A 27,903-nucleotide genomic window follows, 5' to 3' on the forward strand; every position below is an offset into this window, starting at 1 on the left:
CATACACATCCAAAATGGCCATGCTAGTGCTCATAAACCATAAGTGGTTGCCCCGGGCATTACTACCCCTGTCACTAGACTAGTGAAAGCCTGTATAGTCTGTGCCCGCCACAACCCGGGTAAGGTGGTAAAGACCCCACGGAAGGTGACACCCAAGCCGCTGTATCCCTTCCAGAGACTGCAGACGGATTTTATCCAGCTACCAAAAAGTGGTACGTAGGAGTACGTGCCTGTGTGCATTGATCTCTTTGCAGGGTGGCCAGAAGCTTCTCCCATGACCAAGGCTACTGCCAGAGCTGCAGCCAAGAAGGTGGTGAGTGAGATTTTTCTGCAGGTTTAGACTTTCAGAGACCATAGAGTCCGGTCACAGAACCCACTTCACTGGACAGGTAAAGACCTAAAGCCTTGTCCCTTCTGGGTGAAGAACAGGCCCTGCACACCCCTTGCCCTTCCCATGTTAGTGGTGGGATCGGAAAATTAAGCTGCACTCTTAAGTTAGAGATCCGGGAGGCCATGGAAGTAACAGGGAAACCATGGCGTGAGTGCTTTCCTGCTGCCCACCATACAGTTGGGAACACCCCCAACAGAAAGATGGGATTGTTCCCCTTTGAAGTATTTTTTGGCTATGCACCCAGACTAGGCCCCTACTTCCCATAGATCCTATAGCTGATGGCAGGAAACCAGGTGGAACATGCCACACAGTTGAGCCAGGCCTTGGAAAAGGTCCGCAAAGTGTTTCTGATTACTTTTTCAGATCCAGACAGAGACTTCAGGACGCATAACCTGAAGCCTGGGGACTACGTGGTGGTAAAGAGACACACCAGAGAGAGAGTCTGGAGCCTCTCTACAACGGTCCTTTCCAAGTCCTGCTGACCAGTGCCACGTCTGTGCAGCTAGAGGGAAGTCAGCATGCTTCCACGCTTTCTATTACAAACCTATTTTTCTTGCTAGCTGGTCTCTTCTGACTGACTGTATGCTCAGGGGCACCCCAACCATGACTATTACTGTATCTATAGGGGTGACCAGGATGCACCTAGGGTAGGAGACTTTACCTACGGTTAGTGCAACACGACAATGACCTTCTTTAACATTGACAGCACAGGTAACCCTGTATTAGCAGTGTCTGATGTGTACTGGATTTGTGGGGATAGGAGAGTCAGGTCAGGCCTAGAGGCTGGGAAGGTGTGTACAGTGATAAGATTTGTGCATTCCTTCCTCGTGATCCCCAGGGATAAGGTTGATCAGACACATAAAGAAAAGGCAGAGAATCCCAAAGGATTCTGGAGGTCTAAGAGAGAGGCACCTATATGACAACGTTTATATAGATACAGTGGGAGCACCAAGGGGGGGTTCCAGATGAGTACAAGGCCCACAATCAGATATGGGCAGGTCTAGAGTCCATTATTCCCCAGAGAGCTATGAGTAAAGATGTTGGTTGGGTTAACTGGTTGTATTGTAATCAACAGAGATTTGTGATTGTATCCGAGATGCTTCCCAGAACCGCACGGCTTTGGACATGATCCTTGCTTAGAAGGGAGGAGTCTGTAAGATGGTGGGAGTGGCTTGTCGCATATATATCCCAGATGACATCGCCCCCTATGGATCCATTACCCATGCACTTGAAGAGATTGAAGGACTGTCCAGGGAACTCAAGAGAAACTCTGGGGTGGACACTTTGTCCTTCACTTTGTGGTTGGGGGATTGGAAGGGTTTCCTGTAAGTGGGGGTGATATTGGGGATTGTGATTTTGGTCTCGTCACTTATTGCGTGTTGTGTGGTCCCCCTCATCAAGTCCACCATGTCCCAGATGGCCATCCAGGTGGTAAGAACCATGACAGGAGAAGTCCCGGTGTGGAGGATACCGTCTTGTTGAAGAACCAGCCTGTTAATAAACCCATAAACTATGGAAACACAATTATGTAATTTGAGTATGCAGGCCTGTAACCCCCGAGTGACTGGCCTCCAGGGGATCTGGTGAAGAGTTAACAAGTCCAGCAGGTAAGGGCTTAGCCTACCTGTGGGTACCTGGAGTTTGAGGAGGTCACTCTGGACAAAAGTTACAGGCCATGCAAAGCTCAAAAGGGGGGAATTGTTAAAGATATTACACTGGACTCAGACGCCATCTTACGTATTGTCGGACATTTTAAAGACTCAGCATTCATTTCATATAACTTTGTGTAGTGATAACTAAGTTTGGGTGTTTCCCTCTCTGAACAAAGACTTAGTGCTCACTAGCAGCACCTAGTGGAAGGTATCCAGGCGAGCACCTGGGAAGTTTCAGTATTTGCATGTAGCCAATAGTATTAGACTCCTTTGTGTGCTTACATCCAATAGTGTTACATTTCCTGGGTGAGAACACCCAATTATAGTTGCTGCTTTCCTAATTACACGCCTTATGTAAAGTGCCTTATGGTTTTCTATAAATGTCCGTCCCTCAATAAATTTATCAGTCTTGTTGCTAACTTCCTGCAAGGACAGGTCTTGTCTTTTCTTCAAGTTAGTCAAATTCCAGCGCTGGACACAGACTCATTTAATTTGAAAGTCACCTTACAATGATTAGGGGTTTGAGCCCCAGATATAAATCTATAAGAGCCTCCACTTATGATACCAAGCCCCGTGATCATCGCTAGGCCACACTTGCCAGCCACTCTGGTATTCAGCACCTCGACTTCCTCAAGCCACCAAAAATTGTCAGGCCCCAGGGTGGATGTTGCACCTACATAGTATAATACACCCCTGCACTTATAATACCCTTTTCCTCTGTTGGCAAGCAGACAAAGCCCCTTTTTTGACATTACAAATAGCTAGCCATTTTATTTTATCCCCCTGCACCCACTTATAATGCCAAATATTCGGTACCCCACACATTATCTCTCCCTTGTTTCCGTGTTATTGTTTTCAAAATAGTTTTACTTTCTCTTCCCTCTTCTCCAACAGCAGTCCATTCTTCTTCACTGACAGAGAGTGACATAGATTTGACAGAAACAGCAAAATTAGGAAAAAGGGCATTTCCCTTTTCCACCTAAAAGTACATGCACACACCCATAGGTGGTAGCTGTGAGCTGTACATTATTATTCACAGACAGAGATGTATCATTCTGTCTACGCCAGGAAACGTAAGTAATTTGCACCTTAAATTCTATGCGCCGCATTAATTGAAGATTTCCGACCATTTTAAGGTTAATTTCCGACTCCTCCGAAACTAAGGGGCTTGACCGGACAGAAAATAGCCTGTGCACCAGAAAATTCAATATTGTGGTACAGCAAACTAGACCAACTAATAGGAGGTGAAAAGTACAACTCTCCAGACATACACTGCACCAGATTAATCATGCAGCATCAGACACAATGATTAATCTGGCGCACAGAGAACTGTCTAGTTCTATTCGGCACTGGTCTAAAGACTGATACATTAATATATCTCCCCCATTGTGTCTCACTACACTGTGTCTGAGCCGTGCAGCCACACTGCAAAAAAAAAAAAAAAAAAAAAAGAGCAGATCTAACCCCTGCCATCAACCTATGGAGAGGGGAGTGGTGAGGAGTGTTCACTTCTTCCCTCTCCACTCAGTTTGCTGCTGTGGATGAGTGCATGTAGCCAGTGACAGATCCAAACTATTTCAGAGGGGCCCCCCCGGCCTGGAGCTCCAATAAAGCCAATAAAGTGGGTTGGAATGGCCCACCGACAGGGGAGAACTGCCCAAACATGCAGGGCCACGACCCCTCCTCCTCTCCCTCACTACACATGTCGGGCTGTCAGGCAGATCACTTCCTATGCACCAGCTCCTGTACTGCCCTCCCTCCCTGATGCATCCATATCATAACTAACCTTATTATATGGATGCACAGCAGGGGTGACAGTGCAGGAGCCTGTTCTTTCTGCAGAAGTCAGCCCTAGCACTGGGTTCCTCACTGACTCTGCCCTGCACATTACAGAGCTGCTCCACCTACACACAGGAGGCCACACCCCCAGCGCACAGCCCGGGCCTGGCAGCATGGAGGTGAGTGCTGGAAGGTGTTTGCAGTGTATGCTTGTGCATGTTGTGCGTGGGGGAAGGGGGGTTGGTGCATGTTGTGTGCAGGAGGATGGTGGCTGGTGCATGTTGTGTGCAGGGAGAGAGCTGTTGCATGCTGTGAGCAGGCGAGGGGGTCTGGTGTGTGTTGAAAGGGGGGAAGTTGTGTGTGTGTGGGCGAGCTGGTGCATGCTGTCAGCTGGAGAGGGGGGCTGGTGCGTGTTGTGTGTGTGGGGGAGAGCTGGTGCATGCTGTCAGCGGGGGAGGGGGCTAGTGCAAGTTGTGTGTGTAGGGGAGAGCTGGTGCATGTTGTGAACAGGGGACAAGGGCTGGTGCGAATTGTTAATGGGGGATGGAGACCTGTCTGTAGGGGATAGGGTCTGATGGTTTGGTGAGCAGGAGAGGGGGCATGTGCGTATTTTGAGCAGGGGAGGGGGCTTGTGTGTATTTTGAGCAGGGGAGGGGGCTTGTGTGTATTTTGAGCAGGGGAGGGGGCTTGTGTGTATTTTGAGCCGGGGAGGGGGCTTGTGTGTATTTTGAGCATGGGAGGGTGCTTGTGCTTATTTGAGCAGGGAGGGGGCTTGTGTGTATTTTGAGCAGGGGAGGGGGCTTATGTGTATTTTGAGCAGGGGAGGGGGCTTGTGTGTATTTTGAGCATGGGAGGGGGCTTGTGCATATTTTGAGCAGGGGAGGGGGATTGTTCATCTTGTGAGCAGGGGATGTGAGTTGTGGGGCTTGGGGCTCAGGGAGGGAGGAGTTACAATGGGATGTCTGTACATGTACAGTCATACATTGTGTTATATGTGCACATGAATACAGATGTGGATGATTGTGTCCTGATTTTGGCTAATCTCTTTTTTTACATGGACCATTTCTGTTTGGTGACTGAATTAGTTCATGTATTCCGGCTGTGGATGTGTGATAATGCCCCCTTTTTTTTATTATTATTTTTCTGTTTTGACAGTGTACATGGGGTGTGTTCACAAGTTTGGTTTTTCAAATACAGTTTCCGATGTCCAAACCAGCAGTGGAGTGAAAAATAGGCGCAGCATCACTTAATGATATGTACTCGACCATGATGAACCACAATGCATCTGAAAAACTGAACATGTGAATGCACCCACTTTTTGTTTGCAATGTGTTTTACATATTACCATATTATATTATATTATATTATATTATATAACATATTATATCAACTTTTTTGAGAGCTTTTTTTTTCATTTCACACTTTGTTTTTCAGATGAAGTTTTTGATGCCCAAACCTGGAATGGAGTGAAAGCAGGAGGAGCAGCACTTTTCAATTATTTGTGTCTCCAAAAACTGCATTTGATAAACTGAATGTGCCGCTTACACTTCCAGCAATGAAGAAAGACGATTTCAGGTGCACACATTCTTCTGGCGCTGCGTTTACAAACCCAATGCTAGCACCCTGAGGCAGGACTCGGCATAATCGCATGTGTTTGGATCGTAAGGGATAAGACAAATAATTGAAAGGTGCTGCTCTTCCTCCTACTTTTACTCTACTCCTGCTTTGGAAAAAAAAAAAAGAAAAGCAAGAAAATTTTTTAACCAACTCAAGGATGTGTATCCAAGGTTCACTGAAAATTCTAAATCTCTACCAGCATGGCAGTAACATATAAAACTCATAAACTTTAATTAATTTGGTTAAAAATGTCACCTATCCGTGAGTGACGAATCAACCTGGAAAAAATACATATTCAGACACCTATATATAATGGTGTCCTGTATCCGTGATAAATGCACATGGGAAAAGAAAAAACACACAAAACAGGTAGACTAAGATCCCCCAGCAGGAAAGGTCATGTGGTCTATACACTGGCAATATGAAACGTGCTATGGTCTTACCCACTCAGCCGCTTTGTACCAGTTGATGGAAATATTTCCCGCTGGTCCGACCATTATGATGTGTGGTCACCTGTACACTTGGGTATACCCACTGTATTACACCCAAGGGACATCTTGTCACTATAGGTTGTCCTGTTGTTATTATTTCCAAAAAAGCATTTCTGCCAGAAATCCCTCTGATGTGCTTTGGACCTATCCTGGGGCTCCCGGCCTTCTACGTACAGGTGACCACACAGCATAAAGGTCGGACCAGCGGGAAACATTTCCATCAACTGGTACAAAGCGGCTGAGTGGGTAATTTGTTGGGGGACCTAGTATATTAAATAATTCATTGGGGGTCAATATATACATGAGGTGGCCAAGTATGTAAAATAATTAATTGGGAGGGAAATATATACAATACATGAATTGGCCCAGTATATTATAAAATTGGGGGGCAATATATAAAAATTTAATTGGGGAGGGCCAGTATATAAAATATATAAATATAATACAGGGGGAGATCAGTATATTAAATAATTAATTGGGGAAGGCGCAGTATATTAGATAATTCATTGGGGGCAAGTATTTAAAATTATCGGGGGAAGGCCAGTATAATAAAAATAATCTTTATTTATATAGCGCCAACAAATTCTGTAGCACTTTACAAATTTTGGGGGACATATACAAATATATAACATTACAAAGTACAAACAGTCATATGGAACAATAGGAGTGAGGGCTCTGCTCACAAGAGCTAACATTCTATTAGGATAAAGGGGGTGACTCAAGAGGTAAAAGAGCCTGTTTAATGGTCTTGCCATTATTTTTGAGGAAACAATAAAATATTTTAATAAATAAAGAAAGATTCTGCTGCTTTAACCAGCCATCAGCTGCCATCTTATATACAAGGTCCAAGGTGAAAGTGACTGCACAGAAGCTTTGAGCCTGGTGTATATCTGGTGTTTGCCATATAAGCAACGGTGTGAGACATAGGATGGATAAGTAAAGAGAGAGTTGACATTTCATGCAGTTAGTGAGTGTGATAGGTTACAAGAGCATGTTTGAAGCTTTGGAGGGTGGGTATTAGTCTGATAGTCCAGGGAAGGGCATTCCAGAGAATTTGTGCGGCTTGGAAGAAATCCTGGAGACGTGCATGAGAGGTTTGAAATAAGGTAGAGATTAATATCAGTGTGCTGTGCCCTATGTCCTCTGCATTTATTGTGATTTCCCGTTGTGACCTCGATTCCGTTCCTGACTTTGCTCCTGTACTGCCTGTCCTGACCTCTTCCTGTCGACGACTCCGTCTCTTCCTCACGATTCTGCATCCCACTTTGATACCACGCTGCAGCAAGTCCAAACCGCTTTGCGGCGAGCTCTGGTGAAAACCAGGTGCCACTCCCAGGTGTCAACTTGTGTCATTATCTGAGGTGGTACATTGGTTCCACTACCCCTGGTGCCTGACTGCATTCAGCATGAACATAAACACTTCAGAAATGCAGCGCAGGCTGAAATTAAAAGCTTCAAATACAATGGAGGGGTCGTGCTGAGCTTGACTTTGGCGTTCAGCTTTCGCCTCTGTGACTGTGTGATGCTTACCATAGAAATGAAACAGTATGTACTATTATGTCCTGGTGCTGCAGGGGGTGTGTGGAGAGAGCTCACAGGCTGAGCTCTCTCCACACTTGGTGTGTGTCAGCTGGAACACGCCTGTTACTGCCACCGATAATGACAGTTAACTTACCTTCCGATTAACGCCGCTATCTTGAATGGATAATCTCCACCCCATGAGGGTGGTGATCGGTTACCATGGCAGCCTACAGTGTCATAGAGAGACTCGATGGCTTGTCATGTGTTATGATATCCAATAGCCTGCAAATGGCAGGCTATAAGATATCATCATCAAAATTGCTATATACTGCAATACAGTTCTCAATTGCACTTGACAGCTCTGTTCTTTATTTCTTATGAATTTTCCAAGAATCATGGACTATATACACTCACCGGCCACTTTATTAGGTACACCTGTCCAACTGCACATTAACACTTAATTTCTAATCAGCCAATCACATGGCAGCAACTCAGTGCATTTAGGCATGTAGACATGGTCAAGACAATCTCCTGCAGTTCAAACCGAGCATCAGTATGGGGAAGAAAGGTGATTTGAGTGCCTTTGAACGTGGCATGGTTGTTGGTGCCAGAAGGGCTGGTCTGAGTATTTCAGAAACTGCTGATCTACTGGGATTTTCCGTCTCTAGGGTTTACAGAGAATGGTCCGAAAAAGAAAAAAAAACCAGTGAGCGGCAGTTCTGTGGGCGGAAATGCCTTGTTGATGCCAGAGGTCAGAGAAGAATGGGAAGACTGGTTCGAGCTGATAGAAAGGCAACAGTGACTCAAATCGCCACCCGTTACAATCAAGGCAGGCAGAAGAGCATCTCTGAATGAACAGTACGTCGAACTTTGAGGCAGATGAGCTACAGCAGCAGAAGACCACACCTTTCAGCTAAGAACAGGTAACTGAGGCTACAATTTGCCCAAGCTCATCGAAATTGGACAGTAGAAGATTGGAAAAACGTTGCCTGGTCTGATGAGTCTCGATTTCTGTTGCGACATTTGGATGGTAGGGTCAGAATTTGGCGTCAACAACATGAAAGCATGGATCCATTCTGCCTTGTATCAACGGTTCAGGCTGGTGGTGGTATTGCATGGTGTGGGGAATATTTTCTTGGCACTCTTTGGCCCCCTTGGTACCAATTGAGCATCGTTGCAACGCCACAGCCTACCTGAGTATTGTTGCTGACCATGTCCATCCCTTTATGATTACAATGTACCCAACATCTGATGGCTACTTTCAGCAGGATAATGCGCCATGTCATAAAGCTGGAATCATCTCAGACTGGTTTCTTGAACATGACAAAGAGTTCACTGTACTCAAATGGCCTCCACAGTCACCAGATCTCAATCCAATAGAGCATCTTTGGGATGTGGTGGAACGGGAGATTGCATCATGGATGTGCAGCCGACAAATCTGTGGCAACTGTGTGATGCCATCATGTCAATATGAACCAAAATCTCTGAGGAATGCTTCCAGCACCTTGTTGAATCTATGCCACGAAGAATTGAGGCAGTTCTGAAGGCAAAAAAGGGTCCAATCTGTTACTAGCATGGTGTACCTAATAAAGTGGCCGGTGAGTGTAGATGTTCTTGCTTTATTAACATAACCCTGCTGGGACTGAGCAATTGCTTTGTATCAGGTGGCGCTAGGAGGTAGTTGTATTGACAGCTTGTGAGATCTAGTTGAATAATCTAACATGCCCAAGTATTGTGCTTGCACTAGCCATATCAATTATGTTGTCCTGGCACTCATATAGCAGAGGAGAACTCTACTTCTTCTAGGGGTAAGACCAGGCATTTCCTGGCATGGTGTGTCCTTGCCTAATGATTGACAGGTTACTGAACCAAACAAATTATTGCGTACAGGGGTGTAACTAGGAGAGGCTGGGTCCCATAGAATACTTCTGAATGGGGCACCCTTCCACCTTAAACATGATATATGCCACTGTAACTAAATTTATTAAGAGTACCTGCTGAGTTGCTAGTTTTATAGCCCCTTATACCGGACATGATGCTGCAAAGTAAAGTAGTAGGATTAAAGGATACGTAGTTACTATGATATGGCTGGTGATGTGCCTGGCACCACTAATGATCAGAGGTGAGCAGCAGACATGAAGTATACTGTGCTGGCCATTGTGTAGTGATGGCACAGGGTTACTGCAGGGGAGGCTTTCATTGAAATAGTAGCTGAGCATATAGTAGCTTTTCTGCTGCCTGAGGTGAAAAATTAAAATGCCCCCCCCCCTCTAGCAGCCAACTTATGATCCCCTGCTATATCAAAATATAATATATATATTAGGCTCTGCCATCTCGCCTAATGACAGATGCAGCCCTGGCACTACCTCTACACAATGAACAGCGCTGTCTGCTTCCACCCCTGCCTTCCGTCACATCCCAACCCATCTCATAGTGATTACCTATATTACAGAAATGCTGATAATATTCTGTAGCTGGAAAATACATTAAAACATTACCTAAAAAGTATTTCAAGTATTTTCAGATGTTATTTTATATTTTAGTTTTTTTCCCTTTAATTTATCTGCACATTTATACACTTATAAACATATATTAATACACTCATATACATGTATTCACATCTATATACACAGCTATATAAACACACAAATATATAATTGTATATACACACATGTATACAATCTTACTTATACACACACACATGCATACACTTAGTATACAAGTGTATACACATATGTTTACACTTCACATGAACATACTCATATACACATATGTTTATATCCGTACTCATTTGATTCCTGTTTTCATTTATGCTATTTGTTTACAAGGTCACGAAGAACATAATTGGCTGCTTCCTATGAAGGTATGTACTATATAGGCTCCTCCTATATACATCTTGACTCACAATTGACTCAACTTTATCTGCTAATTTCGAAACAGGGGCAACGTCCAAAGAGTATGATGGGAAAAAAAGTCACTGAAGGAGGGGTCTTATCAAGAAGGTTGTCTTTTGGAGAGGTCTCACTGTATATATACATGTATGCAGTATATACAAAATAAATTCCCTGTTACATATCACCTCCCCAACATTATACATACAGACATTTTCTGATATTTGTATAGTATAGTATATATTATATACTTTGACGTATATTCCATATACCAGCTACTTTACCTTTTACAGTTAGGGTTTGTCTACCTAAAAATACCTCTGCATTGACGAACAAAGCAAAAAAGCAACATTTTTACCACACCTAGTATGACATTTACTGAGACACATTTTTGTTAATCTGTGTCATTGCACATAAGTCCAACAAGTTAAGGTTATGAGCAGGAATTAATAGATGTACTCATGTCTTATTAATTCCCTTTAAACATGAAGAAGTCACTAAAAACATTTTTATTAAGGAAATCTACCATTAAAATCAAGCACGAATAAACCAAGGACATTTACTCATAGGTCTAGGCACTGTGGTAATCTTGTTATAATTGTCAACCATGGCCTCCTTCATTCTAAAATCAAGTTTTGAAAATATCCGTATGAGCCTGAAAGGCTACTGGGGTGCTTCCCAAGGCCCCTCTATGCTGCAGCTTTACAGGCTGTCACAGTGCGCATTGATCACTACCCCCTCCCACTGTGATGCTGAAACAGCCTGTAACAGCCAGTCACAGTGTAACAGCCTGTAAATCTGCAGCATGCAGGGGCTCTAGCAACGCCCCCCAAAACCCTTCTGGTTCATTGCCATAATTTTAAAAGAATAGTTTACAAGGAAGCATAACAAACATAAGAAGATTACCACATTCACAGAGCCTGGATTTATGAGTAGCTTTCCATGGTTTATCATGCTTGATTTTGATAGTAGATTTCCTTTAAATAACTCATATAATACTATTACTTGTATTTTTAAACAGGCTTGACATGTTTTTCTGCTATTCTTCTCTTCATTATGTCCGGAATGCGTGAATTGAAATGGGACCATTATGTCCCCAGGGGACACACCAATCCTTCACAGACACATTTTTAAAAGTTCAGGTCTAGTCTGGTGTGAGATGAGATGAACGAGCACGACATGTACTCATGTCACACACTACTGTATTAAATACGCTATCTCATCATGGATCTGATCATAAAACTGGGGTTCCTGTTTATGGGGGTCACAGCCGTATGTGCAGGTAAAGTAATTGATCTTTTCTCAGTATGGTATTAGTTCTATTTTAGTGTTCATTGAGCTGATTTTCTGAGCTGATTATATTCACCTTCATGTAAGGAGGCAAACAATTCAGTTCAGAAAATTGTTAAATGTTTGAATTGATGCATATTCCATCCTTATTTTGGTTGCAATCTTATAATTGGATTACTGTAACTTGTGTTCTCAATTAGGTATTTTGCTTTCATTTTCCTCTGTTCTCAATGTTCTTAAGAAATCTTAAGATCTTAAGAAATAAATACAAATACTAGTAATAGTGAATAGTAAAAGATTTAACAAGGCATTTTTAAATTTGAGTTCAATTTGGTTCCCGGTTAAAGCATGTTTTTCTACTGAAACATCTATAAGGGATACAATTGATGCATGTGTGATTTATCTCACATATTATAAAGTCTGAGCACATATGCTTACTTCAATACATTTCAATTGTTCAGTCCAAGAACAGACATTGTAAGATTGTAACTTTTGTAAGCATTTAAAATTTGTTTATAAAATGTAAATGCAGTTAACTAAAAACAAAGCAAGAGCAATGCTAATTGAAATAAACTATTTAATACTTAATTTAGAAATAGTAGGGAAGAGGTCGCATATAAAACCACACCCTTTAGTGTGATTTCACAGATTTTTCGGGTGACTTTTTTGAGTGATTTCTTCACAGAAGAAGCAAAAAAGTTCCTAAAACCAACAATAATTGCAGGACCTGGGACAGAAATATACCTATAGATCAAATAATGATAATTAGAGTTAAAATTTGACTGCTTGTGGCAAGTGTGTGGAAAAAATATAAGGGTCTATCCTATATCCATACAAAAATTGAAGAACTGCAGACACTGCTTTTTCCTCCATTTAACTTAAACCTGTGGGATGGGGAAGGGAATAGTTATTTTACATATTGAACTCAATGAAATAAAAATTTAAAAAATGGATAACAAAATTATAACAAAAGATCCATACACATATGTTAAAAAAATGTCAGTGCTCATTCCCACCAGTCTAAGGTTTCTATTCAAAGCAACCAGTTTCAGCACTCTTGTCCAACTGGGAGAAAAGAGGATTCCACCTCAAAGGAAATTCCACTAATTTCTTAGTTGTTAGTTCAATTCCAATTGTCCGGCACCCTTAGTTAAACCTAATAGGTCAGGCAAAAATATGCAAAATCTTTGGTGTAAGGTATAAAAAAAACTTTTTATTCTACTCACAAACAGGGTTAAAAGCATGCCTATAAAATCAAAAGTCCATTGGACACCAAAGCATCTCGCCCGACCTAGGTTTCACCTGTTCATCTGGGGCATGGCATGAGTAGAATAAAAAGTGTTTTTTATACCTTACACCCAAAGGTTTTGTCCTATCTTTCTGCCCGATCTCTGATTAGGTTTCACTAAGAAAGATTGCACACAAGAGTGTGCTCGCCTCGGAAGTGGTGCCGGACAATTGACAACTAAGGAATTGGTAAAATTTCCTTCAAGGTGGAATCTCCTTTTTTCCAATTGGACAACAGTGCTGGGACTGGTTGCCTTGAATAGAAACCCTAGACTGGTAGGAGTGAGCACTGCCATTTATTTTTTACATGTATGCTCATAGGTTCTGGGGAGTGAAACCATTGTCCAGTTGCTCCTCCCTAATGCTTATTTGCAGAAGTGTCATTATATTCATTCCTGATCCATATACACACCTACTGAAATCAATGGGTCTTATAGCATTTTCTCCTCATTTTCTCATGCATTGATAGAGCACAATTAAAGGTACAATTCAGAAGTGAACTTAGCCTTATTTGTGTATCAGCTTATAATTGAATCATGAATCAGATAGGATTGTTCTCCTCAGTTTTATGAGTTGTATTGTGTCTTCCTTTTTCCTTGCCCACTGGCGGAATTTCTTATACTTTTGGACCCTGCACTTATTGTACATACAATTAATGAAGTTCTATTAATCAATTTATGTGCTCTCTTTCAGAAGTGCGATATTATGTTCCTCAGGTTACAGTCAAGCAAGTTTTAGGTAGACTGACAAATAACAGTTTTGCACTTGATGATCCACAATGCATCTTTCAACAGTATAACACAAGTGATGTGTGGATAGTTATTGCTCTGGATAATGGTATGTAAATATATTGTTTTATTGTAGTTTTCTCTAGTAATATATACATTATTTTATTTGCCATATCACTTAGCTGATACTGTTATGCTCAGGGTCTTCCATAAAAACTGAAAAAATTGCACTTAGCTACACACAGTAATACAAAAAAATTCACTAAACTGCACAATCATATTAAGTTTTAGTACAATTAAAATTCTTACAGTTAAAGTTATTAGTGAGATATGAATGTGCCTAGTTTTGTCTTGTTATGATGTACAACTTTTATGGGCAAATATTTTTTGACAATAAAATCCACCATTGATCTTCAGTACGTAAAGACACAGGCAGTTAAATTAATAGTTGGAAATGCAAGCTGCAGATAAAATCATGCATCATGACAGTGGAAAGCTGTGAGCCCTGAGCTTCCCAAAACCTCTGTCCATGCCTACTTGGTAGGCTACGCAATAAACCACAGGCGGCAACTGAAAGACAGTCCCTACTCTACATTACTATGAACAGATGACAAACTGAGAGACAAAAAGACAGAAGCATAGTCAGGCAAACTGTTTAAAAACCAAGATGGCGGCAAGGAACAGATTCCAGAGACAATAAATAGTCAAATAATACAGCAAGGGTCAGAGCACAAAACGACAAGCACAATATAGAACATAGTACTGCAAGTATCAAGGGACTAACATAGTAGCTCTAACTGGAGTCAGGAGTGATTATATATGGAGTTCCTAGATGCCGGCCACAGATAGGTTTGACCTTCCATCGCTCATACAACACATGAAACACACCCATCTCCAAGGTGTAACAAAGTCCTCTGTAGAGTAAAAATCTGGGTGTGAACTAGTCATGAAAAGTACTACAGAGCGGCACTTGCAGCAGAACTGAATATTTCTTTAGCTCCATGTATTTCTGGTTCTGGTTATGTGAACAGAAAGGTGGGATTCTTTTCTTTTATATGATGCCAAAACCAAAGTTCTACATAATATTTCAGCTCATGTACTCTGGAGATGTTTTTTTATGGTGAGTTTTAACATTAAAGAAGAAATGCTAGAGATAACTTTTCCTACTCTACCTAAAGGGTGCTGGTAACAAGGTTATTTTTTCTCTCATCCTATGGGTTGATACCAGTTCCATTCCCTAACCCATGCATCTTCTTCTTTAGAATTTATAAGGGAATTTTAAGATTTCCATGGTTTTGCTATACCATGTGTATATAGAATACAAGGCATGCAATTGTATATTGACATAGGATAAATTATAATTTTATAAAACTCATTCAAGGTCATTCAACAAAATAATACCTCAGTATACACTGTGTTTAAATCAATTGCTCCTTTTTACCTTAATTTCTAATTATTGCAACATGCTTAATCTATTCTTATACTTAGACCTGGGGGCTGTCTATATCCTACTTTAAAGACATATAAAGTTTCTAATAGGCTATCATTACATTAGCAGGAAAAAAGGTATAGTGTTGTATACCTAGCCAGCCAAGGTCATGATAGCAGATTGCTGGAGAAATGTACTACCTCAAACATCAATATCCCACCAGCATGAGTTTATGTGACAATAAATGAAAAATTAAAAATTATGTGTAGTTATTATATATATATATGGCCTAATTTAGTTTGACGACATCACTCTAAATCAGCTTACAGAAATAAATCTTTAGTATATCTTTAAATTAAAATTACATAGATGTGTCATATCTACAAGATAACTTGGTCCATAAATACAAGGTTGTTATTTTCACTGATTTCTAGTTCCCTCTGCCCTACAGTTGTGCCAAGTTTGACTGTGCAAAATGTCGGCAAACCATCCGGCTACAATTTATTCCAGACTAAAAAATATTATCATCTCTACCAGATGCCAGCTAACAACTACACATGTTCTGATGCACAGCCAAAAGATAAAGCTCTGATTCCAGTTGGAACACAATTCAATTGCAACAATGTTTCATTTTGTAATGGCATATTAACAAACAATGGACCGTACCGGTAAGATATTTTTTAAAATATTTCACTATCTTTGGTGACTGTTTTTATATAGTATGATTACTGCTTAGATTGCTGTCGTTATCTGTCTCATTCCAACTCTTCCACCTGAGAAGATCACTTTCTTGAAATATGTCTCAGGGAACCAAGATCCACAAGGTGCTTCTAGAATTGTTTACATAAAAGCTTATATAGTCAGGAAGAAAAGGAGGAGATGCTGAATGAAAGAAAAGTAGTATGGCCAGGGACGTAACTAGGAGAGGCCGGGTCCCATAGCAAAAATATACGTAATACAGATCACACTTACACACACATACAGTGCCATATACAGATTTACAGAATACATACACAAATACAGTATATACACATCATATACACATACAGCATTTACACATTGCAGATACATACACAGCATATATAAAATCACATATATGTTATATATGTACAATGTGCAGCATAATATGTATATATTGGTGCACATCCTCCATTGTTTAGTGTCAGGTCAGATGACAGTGCCCCTTGACACTGTGGGGCCCATGTGGGCTGCTACCACTGTAGTTACGCCCCTGAGTATGGGTGCTTTAATACATACAATACATTGCTTCCGTCTCCCATGACTGTAGACAGTCAACTCAGACCAATTTTGTTTCCTGTAAGATCCCTTTAAAAACTGTGTTGTAAAGCCGGCTTACTGTAATTCTTTGTGTTAATAAGAAAGGAGATTCTTTTGTTTTCTCCATCAGGCATCTGCCTCCGAGAATTAAAGATAATGGCCCACATTTTCTGGCGTAGATTGCACATAAATACATGTGCAAACTGGTTGCACATGTATTTATGAAATGTTTCTTGGAGCATTGTGTTGCGATTGCACTATGCCCGCTGCAACACAATATTATGCACCTAAAGGAGCGTGTATTCACACCTGCTGCCACATTTTTGTCAGAAGTCCAACAGAAATGTGCCACGGGCCTGTTAAACTGAGTTCACCAGAGAAAAACTGGTGCACTCAGTTCAAGCACTTTTGGCACCCGCAGGGGGTGTCAGGTCGTCCCTTTAGGTGCACAGTATCTTGTTGCTGTGTGCATATAGAGGAATTCTGGTGTGGCTGAAGAAATGAAAAATGCTAAAAAAATGCAGAATACAATACTCCTCAAGTACACATGCTGTTATAGGTATTTGTTCAAAATTCCTTCAAAAGGTTGTTGATTAGAGATGAGCGAGCACTAAAATGCTCGGGTACCCGTTATTCGAGACGAACTTTTCCCGATGCTCGAGTGCTCGTCTCGAATAACGAGCCCCATTGAAGTCAATGGGAGACTCGAGCATTTTTCAAGGGGACCAAGGATCTGCACAGGGAAGCTTGGCCAAGCACCTGGGAACCTCAGAAAAGGATGGAAACACCACGGAAATGGACAGGAAACAGCAGGGGCAGCATGCATGGATGCCTCTGAGGCTGCTTAATCACACCATTATGCCAAAAGTATGGGCAACAGCATGGCAATGACAGAGTGACCGAATGAGGCTAGATAGCATCTAAAACATCCAATAATTGACCCTGACACTATAGGGGACTATGCAGAGGCAGCGGCAGCAGCAGCAGGCTAGAGAGTGTCTTGGCAACATACCCCAAATGGACTCAGGCTTAAAACCAATGGGTGGCAGAGAGGAACCAAAGGAGGTGAGCAAGAAGCGCTCAAATAATATCGGTAAATGATAAAAGTTTGCCAGTATATTTTGTGGATTACACAGCAGGGTGGCGACAAAGTTAACAAGTTTGATGAGGAAGCCATGAAAACAACCCAAAATTCTGCCTGACACAGCTCGTTTGATAAGGGGACCATGTATGGAGGCAGTGAACTAGTAGTAGATTAAAGGTGCTGCAGTTAAAACTATGTTAGTTGGATCTTGGGATGGAGCTGGCGCTCCGCTGCCAGGCGAGCTTTCGCCAATCCAAGCCCCTGTCTCTAGGCTACTCCCCAAACAGCACTTCTAAGAACCTTTTGTATAAGATCAAGTGTAGTAGCGTTCTTATAAGTTTGGGTTCTGGCGGGTGAGGGGAATGTAAACAGATGCGCAAGAAGCGCTGAAATAATATGGGTAAATGATAAAAGTTTGCCAGTATATTTTGTGGATTACACAGCAGGGTGGCGACAAAGTTAACATGGAAGCCATGAAAACAATCCAAAATTCTGCCTGACACAGCTCGTTTGATAAGGGGACCATGTATGGAGGCAGCTATATGGACTACTTTTGGAGATAGCTATGGCGATGACGTGTGGAGGTAGCAATGGAGACAACATGTGAAGGCAGCTAAAAAGACGACGTGTGGAGGCTGCTATGGAGACAATTTAATTTGGATAGTGCCTGTATGTGGCAGTCCAAAAAAGTTTTCGAACCAGAGGAGCAGGTAGCTGGTCCTCCAGAAAAATTACATAGATTGAGTGCCTGTATGTGGCAGTCCAAAAAAGTTTTCAAACCAGAGGAGCAGGTAGCTGGTCCTCCAGAAAAATTACATAGATTGAGTGCCTGTATGTGGCAGTCCAAAAAAGTTTTCAAACCAGAGGAGCAGGTAGCTGGTCCTCCAAAAAGATTAAATAAATTGAGTGCCTGTATGTGGCAGTCCAAAAAAGTTTTCAAACCAGAGGAGCAGGTAGCTGGTCCTCCAGAAAAATTACATAGATTGAGTGCCTGTATGTGGCAGTCCAAAAAAGTTTTCAAAGCAGAGGAGCAGGTAGCTGGTCGTCCAAAAAGATTAAATAAATTGAGTGCCTGTATGTGGCAGTCCAAAAAAGTTTTCAAACCAGAGGAGCAGGTAGCTGGTCCTCCAGAAAAATTACATAGATTGAGTGCCTGTATGTGGCACTCCCAAAAATTGTTTAAAACAGAGGACAGGGTAGTTGGCCCTCTAGAAAAATTAAATACATAGAGTACTATAGCCAGAGCCAGTTTGCCCTGGCAAAAAAATAGCCAGTTTCTCTGCTTTAGTGTACAAAGAGGAGGAAAAGGAGGACAATGAGGAGGAGGAGTGCATACATTATTCAGGTTCAGCTTCTTTCACCTGGTGGAGAATGGAAATGCGGAGAAATCCAGGCTTTATTCATCTTGATAAGCGTCAGCCTGTCAGCGCTGTCAGTCGACAGGCGTGTACGCTTATCGGTGATGATGCCACCAGCTGCACTGAAAACCTGTTCGGACAACACGCTAGCGGCAGGGCAGGCAAGAACCTCCAAGGCGTACAGCGCCAGTTCGTGCCACATGTCCAGCTTTGAAACCCAGTAGTTGTAGGGAGCTGTGTGATCATTTAGGACGATGGTATGATCAGCTACGTACTCCCTCACCATCTTTCTGTAAAGATCAGCCCTACTCTGCCGAGACTGGGGACAGGTGACAGTGTCTTGCTGGGGTGACATAAAACTGGCAAAGGCCTTATAATAATAATAATAATAATAATAATAATAATAATAATAATAATCTTTATTTATATAGCGCCATCAAATTACGTAGCGCTTTACAAATCATAGGGGACATATACAACTATATTACATTACAAAGAACAAACAGTCATATAGAACAATAGGAGTGATGGCCCTGCTCACAAGAGCTTACAGACTATGAGGATGAGGGGGTGACACAAGAGGTTGTATAATGGTCCAGCCATTCTTTATAAGGGAACAATATAAAAATAATTTAATAAATAATTTACTAAACAACGATGTTGCTGCTTGAACCAGCCATCAGCCGCCATCTTATTTACAGGGTCCTAGGTGAAAAAGACTGCAGCCAAGCCTGGAGCTTGGTATATATCAGCTGTTTGCCAGATAACAGATAGGATGGATTAGTAAAGGGAGAGTTGACATTTCATGCGGTTAGCGAGTGTGATAAGCTTGCCTAAAGAGATGGGTTTTAAGAGCACGTTTGAAGCTTTGGAGAGTGGGTATTAGTCTGAGAGTCTGGGGAAGAGCATTCCAGAGAATTGGTGCAACTCGGGAGAAGTCCTGGATACGTGCATGGGAGGTTCGAATTAAGGTAGAGATTAATCTAATGTCACTGGCAGATCGAAGAGCACGGGAAGGGCGATAGACTGAGATGAGAGAAGAGAGATAGGGAGGTGCAGCATTATTCAGAGCTTTGTGGATGAGGGTTATTATTTTAAAGTGAATACGGAAGGAGACAGGTAGCCAGTGCAGTGATTGGCACAAACTGGAGGCATCTGTGTAGCGTTTGGCCTGAAAGACGAGCCTGGCTGCTGCATTAAGAATAGATTGTAGAGGAGAGAGTTTAGAGAGTGGAAGACCAATTAGTAGGGAGTTACAGTAGTCTAGTCGAGAGTGAATAAGTGCAACAATTAGCATTTTAGAAGTTTCAAATGTCAGAAACGGCCGTATTCTTGAGATGTTTCTGAGATGCATCCGGCAAGAGCGAGCAATAGATTGAATATATGGTGAAAAAGAGAGGTCAGAGTCCAGCACAACCCCAAGACAGCGGGCCTGCTGCCTCGGTGCTATAGTGATCCCACAGACAGAGATGGAGAGGTCAGGGGTGGTTTGGTTAGTAGATGGTGGAAAGACAAGAAGTTCAGTCTTAGAAAGATTAAGTTTCAAGAAGAGAGAGGACATGATGTTAGAGACAGCAGAGAGACAGGCCTTGTAAAGCGTACCCCTGCCAGTGCTGGACAAGCTGCCTGGTCGCCTACTCTCCCTCGCTACTTGTCCCGCAGAAGTACGCCCTCTGCCGCTAGCGCTGTCAGAAGGGAAATACTGTTTCAGCTTGTGCACCAGGGCCTGCTGGTATTCATGCATTCTCACACTCCTTTCCTCTCCAGGGATGAGAGTGGAAAGATTTTGCTTGTACCGTGGGTCCAGGAGAGTGAATACCCAGTAATCGGTGCTGGAATAAATTCTTTAAACGCGAGGGTCACGGGATAGGCAGCTTAGCATGAAATCTGCCATATGCGCCAGAGTCCCAACGCGCAAGAATTCACTCCCCTCACTGGCCTGACTGTCCATTTCCTCCTCCTCCAACTCCTCTTCTCCTGCCCATACACGCTGAACAGTGAAGGACTGAACAATGGTCCCCTCTTCTGTCTCGCCAACATTCTCCTCCTCTTCCTCCTCATCCTCCTCCACCTCCACCTCCTCCGATATGCGCTGAGAAACAGACCTAAGGGTGCTTTGGCTATCAACAAGGGAATCTTCTTCCCCCGTCTCTTGTGACAAGCGCAAAGCTTCCGACTTCATGCTGACCAGAGATTTTTTCAACAGGCCAAGCAGCGGGATGGTGAGGCTGATGATGGCGGAATCACCACTGACCATCTGTGTTGACATCCACATCCACTCCTCATTGTAGACTTGAGGAAGCTGACTGACCTGACTACCAGTTCTGGTGGAAGTTGACATCTGGCAGTCTACAATCGCTCTGCGCTGCTGGTAAACTCTGGATTACATGGTTAGTGTTGAATCCACCTCGTAGGCACGTCGCACAACAGTCGGTGAGCGGGCAGTTGGAGGCGGCGCTGCGCTGCCCTGAGAGTGGCAGCATCTGTGCTGGACTTCCTGAAATGCGCACAGATGCGGCGCACCTTCGTGAGCAAATCAGACAGATTGGGGTATGTTTTGAGGAAACGCTGAACTATGAGATTTAACACATGGGCCAGGCATGGCACATGTGTCAGTCTGCCGAGTTGCCACCAGGTTAAGGCCGTTGTCACACACAACCATGCCTGGCTTCAGGCTCAGCGGTGCCAGCCACAGATCAGTCTGCGCCGTGATGCCCTGTAATAACTCTTGGGCGGTGTGCCTTTTATCGCCTAGGCTCAGCAGTTTGAGCACCGCCTGCTGTCGCTTAGCGATGGCACTGCTGCTGTGCCTAGAGCTACCGACTGATGGCGCCATGCCCACGGATGGTAATTCAGAGGAGGAGGTGGAGGAGGGGTGGGAGGAGGCATAGTAGGCCTTTGAGACCTGGACCGAGGTAGGCCCCGCAATCCTCGGCGTCGGCAGTATATGACCAGCCCTAGGGTCAGACTCGGTCCCAGCCTCCACCAAGTTAACCCAATGTGCCGTCAGCAATATATAGTGGCCCTGCCCGGCAGCACTTGTCCACGTGTCCGTGGTCAGGTGGACCTTGTCAGAAACGGCGTTGGTCAGGGCACGGAGGATGTTCTCTGACACGTGCTTGTGCAGGGCTGGGACGGCACATCGGGAAAAGTAGTGGCGGCTGGGGACCGAATACCGAGGGGCGGCCGCCGCCATGAGGTTTCGAAAGGCCTCGGTCTCTACCAGCCTATAGGGCAGCATCTCCAGGCTAAGCAACTTGGAGATGTGGACGTTGAGGGCTTGGGCGTGTGGGTGGGTTGCGTGGTAGTTAAGCTAGTAGTGGTGGAACCCCTGCTGATCCTGGTTTGGCAAAGGTTGCACACCACAGTCCGTCGGTCATCCAGTGTTTCTTTAAAGAACCTCCAGACTTCTGAAAATCTAGCCCTCGCCACGGGAGCTTGACTACGGGCAACATTTGGCGCTGATGCACCAGCTTTGGCCCTGCCTCTCCTTCTGGCCCCACCACTGCCTCTTCCAACCTGTTCTGCTATAGGACTCGCCTCCGTCTCAGAAGCACTGTGTTCACCCAGCCTATCAACCCAGCTTGGGTCTGTCACCTCATCATCCTCCGATCCCTCAGTCTGCTCCCCCCTCGGACTTCCTGCCCTGACAACAACTTCACCACTGTCTGACAACCGTGTCTCCTCATCGTCCGACACCTCTTTACACACTTCTTCCACTACGTGAATAATGTCATCATCACCCACAGACTGCGACTGGTGGAAAACCTGGGCATGGGAAAATAGCTCCGCAGCAACAGGACAAGTGGTTTGTGACTGTGGGAAGGGTCCAGAAAACAGTTCCTCAGAGTATGCCGGTTCAAATGCCAAATTTTGGTGGGAGGGGGCAGACTGGGGGGGAAGGAGGAGCTGGAGGAGTGCCGATTTCGGTTACATGGGTGGACTGCGTGGAAGACTGACTGGTGGACAAATGGCTAGAAGCATTGTCCGCAATCCACGACATCACCTCTTCGCACTGTTCTGGCCTCAACAGTGCTCTACCACGAGTCCCAGTAACTTGAGACATGATGAACCTAGGGAGTGTACCTCTGCGGCGTTCCCCTGCACCCCCATCAGCAGGTGGTGTCTCACCCCGCCCAGGACCACGGCCTCTGACCCCTGCAGTAGTTGGACGCCCACGTCCACGCCCTCGTCCTCTACCCCTAGCCCTCGGGTTAAAAACATTTTCCAAATTAAAGTGTAAACTTGAAAAAAAAAAAATTTGTGTTTATTTTTTTTTAGTTTTTTATTTTTTTTAACAAAACGATGCTATCCTATTGCTATGGCTAGTTTCTAACCTACACTGACAGCACACAACTGGATTTTGTGCTTTGCAAGATGAGTTTGAGCTATAAAATGAAATAAAGGTAAAAAAAAAAAAAAATCAGCAGACTCTGCCTAATTCTACTCAAACCCCTAATAAATTGTCCCACTTCGGTGTTTGAGGTGGATATGCGTGTCACTAAGAGCTAAACACAACGGTCGCAGGTCTCCCAGCAAATTCCTCACAGTATGGTACTAGCTGCACTACTAATACCAGCAAGCCCAGCCACAAGCAAACAAAAAAAGGAAAATATAACGCTATTGTAGGCCTAAGTAAGCCGTTGGGGTTCTCCTATGGCTATTTTGTAGCCTACAATGAGAGCACACTGCTTTGCAAGAGGAGTTTGAGCTATAAAATGAAATACAGCTAAAAAAAAAAATAAATCAGCAGACTCTGCCTAATTCTACTCAAACCCCTAATAAATTGTCCCACTTCGGTGTTTGAGGTGGATATGCGTGTCACTAAGAGCTAAACACAATGGTCGCAGGTCTCCCAGCAAATTCCTCACAGTATGGTACTAGCTGCACTACTAATGCCAGCAAGCCCAGCCACAAGCAAACAAAAAAAGGAAAATATAACGCTATTGTAGGCCTAAGTAAGCCGTTGGGGTTCTCCTATGGCTATTTTGTAGCCTACAATGAGAGCACACTGCTTTGCAAGAGGAGTTTGAGCTATAAAATGAAATACAGCTAAAAAAAAAATAAATCAGCAGACTCTGCCTAATTCTACTCAAACCCCTAATAAATTGTCCCACTTCGGTGTTTGAGGTGGATATGCGTGTCACTAAGAGCTAAACACAACGGTCACAGGTCTCCCAGCAAATTCCTCACAGTATGGTACTAGCTGCACTACTAATGCCAGCAAGCCCAGCCACAAGCAAACAAAAAAAAGGAAAATATAACGCTATTGTAGGCCTAAGTAAGCCGTTGGGGTTCTCCTATGGCTATTTTGTAGCCTACAATGAGAGCACACTGCTTTGCAAGATGAGTTTGAGCTATAAAATGAAATACAGCTAAAAAAAAAAAAAAATCAGCAGACTGCCTAATTCTACTCAAACCCCTAATAAATTGTCCCACTTTGGTGTTTGAGGTGGATATGTGTGTCACTAAGAGCTAAACACAACGGTAGCAAGTCCCCCTGCAAATTCCTCACAATATGGTACTATTCTGCACTACTAGTGCCAGCAAGCCCAGCCACAAGCAAATTTAAAAAAAAAAGTATAACGTTATTGTAGCCCTAAGAAGGGCTGTTGGGTTCTTGTAGAATCACTCCTGCCTAACACTATTCTAATAGAACACCCTAACGCTTTCCCTGACCAGCAGCAGCTCTCTCCCTAGCGGCATCCAGACAGAGAATGATCCGAGCAGCGCAGGCAGGGGCTAGTCTATTCCAGGGTCACCTGATCTGGCCAGCCAACCACTGCTATCGACGTGTAAGGGTACCACGTCATGCTGGGGGGAGTGCAGAGTCTCTTGGCTTGTGATTGGCTCTGTTTCTGGCCGCCAAAAAGCAAAAACGGCAGGAGATGCCATTTTCTCGAGCGGGCAAAGTATTCGTCCGAGCAACGAGCAGTTTCGAGTACGCTAATGCTCGAACGAGCATCAAGCTCGGACGAGTATGTTCGCTCATCTCTATTGTTGATCATTTAAAATTACGGTAACTTTATTTATAACTTCATATTATTATCAAACTTATGTCTCACCAGTTTAAAAAACAAAACTGTTCTTTTCACAGGGTTAAGTTTGTTTTGCTGAACAGCACTGCTCTCGTCCAAGAGACACGCTGGTCTGAAAAATTTAACCTACTAACAGGTATTTTATTTCTACTTTACTGCTGTATAATTCTTGTAGCGCAGTGATAAAAAAGACTATAATACAATTTGACCAATATCCACTATAGTTATTAATGTTCAACCATTACTTGCTCCTTGTTTCTTTAGTCTTAAATCTATCTATAGACCATTTATACAATGTATGAGAACTTGTATTCTCTTTTAACAGGAAAGAACACAACTACTATTGACATAGGACCTGGAGGGCGTAGTGCAGGAATGATCGTAATTGTTGTTATTCTATCAGTTCTCTTAACTTTACTGCTCGCATTCCTTATAGCTGCACTTGCCATCGGCAGGTAAGGAAATTATTATTATCATTAATATATAAAATTTTAGTAAAGGTCATTAGGATGTCTCATTAGCTTTCATAATGGAAGAACACTTGAGATGTCTAAGCATCTTATCTGACTAAAACAAACATGTCATGTTACAGGATCCCATTGTCAAAAAGAGTATATGGTTACATAGAATGGTTAAAATGACATATATAAAAAAGTTTTTAAAAAATGTCATATATTATGCAGGTTTAAGGACATGGGAAAGGAAAAACTAATAAGAAGCAAGAATCTGACTGATTTCATTTAATGTAACATTACCCTACCTGACTTAAACGTTGACTAATGCTGTGATGTCCAAATAAGTTTTTTTGACTGGAACAAACTTATGATGTCACAGATTATCAGTCTGGCAAGATAACAGTCACATCTATTTATACAGAAAGATCAAGTAGTAAAACATTGGGGCACATTTACTAAGGGTCCGCGGAGTGCATTTTCGACGGGTTTCCCGACTTTTTCCATTTTGTGTCGCATTTAACTGGGGTTTTTGGCGCACACAATTGGATTTTGGCGCAATCGCTTTCATGCGACACAAATCGGGGGGTATGGCCGTCGGACAACCCAACTGATTCGAACTAAGCGCGGGATTTAACATTCAAAACTGTGTCGCAAGCCATGAACTTACATGCACCAGGAAGATGATGGTGAACTCCGGCGGACCTGAGCAGGGAAGCGACACATGCAGGAAATTGGATGCACGATCTTAGTGAATCGCGGCAGCTCCGAATCCTCGTCGGACACAGCACCTCGGGAACAGGACGAGTAAGTAAATGTGCCCCTTTGTTTCTTTATTCCACTATCCTTAAAGGAATAGATGCAGGCATTAGAGAAAAGAAAAAAGATGTTACAGATGACAATCGATTTGTACTTCCAAGTAGTTCCAAGAGAAAGTCCATGAAAGTGCAAAACGATTGTTGTATGTAACATCCCATGCTCCTTAGTAACATGTTGCTCTTGTGCTTTTAACCAAGATGGTATTGTGACAAAACCAAACTACATAAATATGATATCTCTGTGATCATATTCACCCAAAGTATTTGAGTTTTGAACCACACAATAAAAGTTGGAAAAACAAAGGCCATTGAAAAATGATACAACTGCATTTTTAACCAATTCTACCAAATTTGGAATTTGATCCAGCTTTCCAGTACATTAAAATGGAGTCACCAGAAGTACACATTGTGCACAGATAACATGCCCCCGAATATATTTACAAACATAAAAATAAAATTTGTTAACAAGAATCTCACTTGCGTGGTGTTTTTTAATGCATTTTTAAACACAGCCAAGAAAAGCGTGCGTCTGAAAAGCATGCATTGTTACATGTTACCATATGTTTGACTGCTTTGAAAGTGTTTACAATGTTGATGGAAGTGTAAGCCGTTGTGATAACATTGGGACACAGCTGCTGTGTTTTCATCCATGAAAAAAAAAACGCTTTCAAAGCAGTCAAACACATGGTAACATGTGTAAAAATGCTTGCGTTTCAGATGCATTTCTCGGATGAGTCTAAACATCCATCCAAAAAACACCATGTGTGAACGGACATAAAAGAAACACGTCTCACACACCTTTGTTAAAAATGAAAGCCATGATGCTATGGTGAACACATCCTTCGTTTCCTTTTAGGTTATGACACTCACCCACAGGTCACCTACCTACAAATCACTAATAAAGAGAAGCACACACACCTCACACAGATTTTAGTCAAGTACTGAAGTTCTATCTGACCAACCAAAATTTGACAATAATAAAGTTACATAGACTATTACCGTATTCATACTTTTCCAAATTGTTTAAAAATTTGATATGTGACATTTTTCTCCTTTGTTTACAGCAAAGACATTTGTTGGTGCCGCGTTCTTGAAAATGAGTTCCTGGGGGTGGAACTCAACTACATCCCACGGTATCAAACACACAAGTTTTATACAACTCATTCAAAGTGGTTCACACCTCAACAAAACAATACCTCAGTATACACAGTGTTCAAATAAATTGCTCCTTTTTTCCTTAATTTATATTCATTGCAACATGTTTAAGCTATTCTTAAACTTAGAAACCAAAATAAAAGAAATACTTGCTTCTGTTTACTTCATTTTCTCTGCTGCTGTGTAATTAATACCATATGAAATATAACTGGAAAGTTCAGTTGGACTCTGGATTCTTTTTAATAAACTATAACAGGTAATTTAGAAAGTACTCTGTGACCTTATTCAGAATGTATAAAAATGTTTCTAAGCAGCAATGGAAAAACTGAAACAATATTTTCTCCTATAGTCACTAGAAATATGAAGTTGGTTATTGCTGTATTTTATGCCTCTAAAATCTTCTTAATAAATTAGCTTTTTATCCTTTGCAGTTTAAGTGGACATCATTGTGGAAAGATTAAAATTATTACATGTGTTTACTGTGTTTTTTTCCCTTCTTTGTAGTGTATCTTTGATATAATTGTAAATGACCTCATGTTAAAGGGAAGTCAGCATAAGGACTTAGGTCCACCAAACACCACCAACCTCTCATTGAACATGCAGGAAAAATGCTGTATTTAAATGACCAATAAGAAGTAAAAGGG

At 42.5% G+C, this 27,903-nt stretch overlaps 2 protein-coding genes across 4 annotated transcripts in view; one reads left to right on the forward strand and one right to left on the reverse strand.

The window, feature by feature from the left end:
- REPS2 (RALBP1 associated Eps domain containing 2) overlaps positions 1 to 27,903 on the reverse strand; it is a 175,673-nt gene that overhangs the window by 136,978 nt on the left and 10,792 nt on the right. The window lies entirely within an intron of this gene.
- LOC140118422 (uroplakin-3b-like protein 1) lies at positions 3,903 to 27,722 on the forward strand. Its single transcript, XM_072136317.1, has 8 exons — positions 3,903 to 4,001; positions 10,280 to 10,314; positions 11,364 to 11,624; positions 13,613 to 13,756; positions 15,528 to 15,744; positions 24,894 to 24,970; positions 25,160 to 25,289; positions 27,169 to 27,722. The coding sequence occupies exons 3-8, from the start codon at positions 11,567 to 11,569 to the stop codon at positions 27,323 to 27,325; spliced, it is 783 nt and encodes a 260-aa protein (XP_071992418.1). The 5' UTR covers positions 3,903 to 4,001; positions 10,280 to 10,314; positions 11,364 to 11,566; the 3' UTR covers positions 27,326 to 27,722.

The sequence above is a fragment of the Engystomops pustulosus genome, chromosome 2 (assembly GCF_040894005.1).
Source record: "Engystomops pustulosus chromosome 2, aEngPut4.maternal, whole genome shotgun sequence".
Classification (NCBI taxonomy): Eukaryota; Metazoa; Chordata; class Amphibia; order Anura; family Leptodactylidae; genus Engystomops; species Engystomops pustulosus.

Coding starts and splice junctions, on each gene's coding strand:
- LOC140118422 (XM_072136317.1), top strand. CDS start 11,567: ATGGATCTGATCATAAAACTGGGGTTCCTGTTTATGGGGGTCACAGCC. Junction 24,971..25,159: donor AAAATTTAACCTACTAACAG/GTATTTTATTTC, acceptor CTCTTTTAACAG/GAAAGAACACAACTACTATT. Junction 25,290..27,168: donor GCTGCACTTGCCATCGGCAG/GTAAGGAAATTA, acceptor CTTTGTTTACAG/CAAAGACATTTGTTGGTGCC.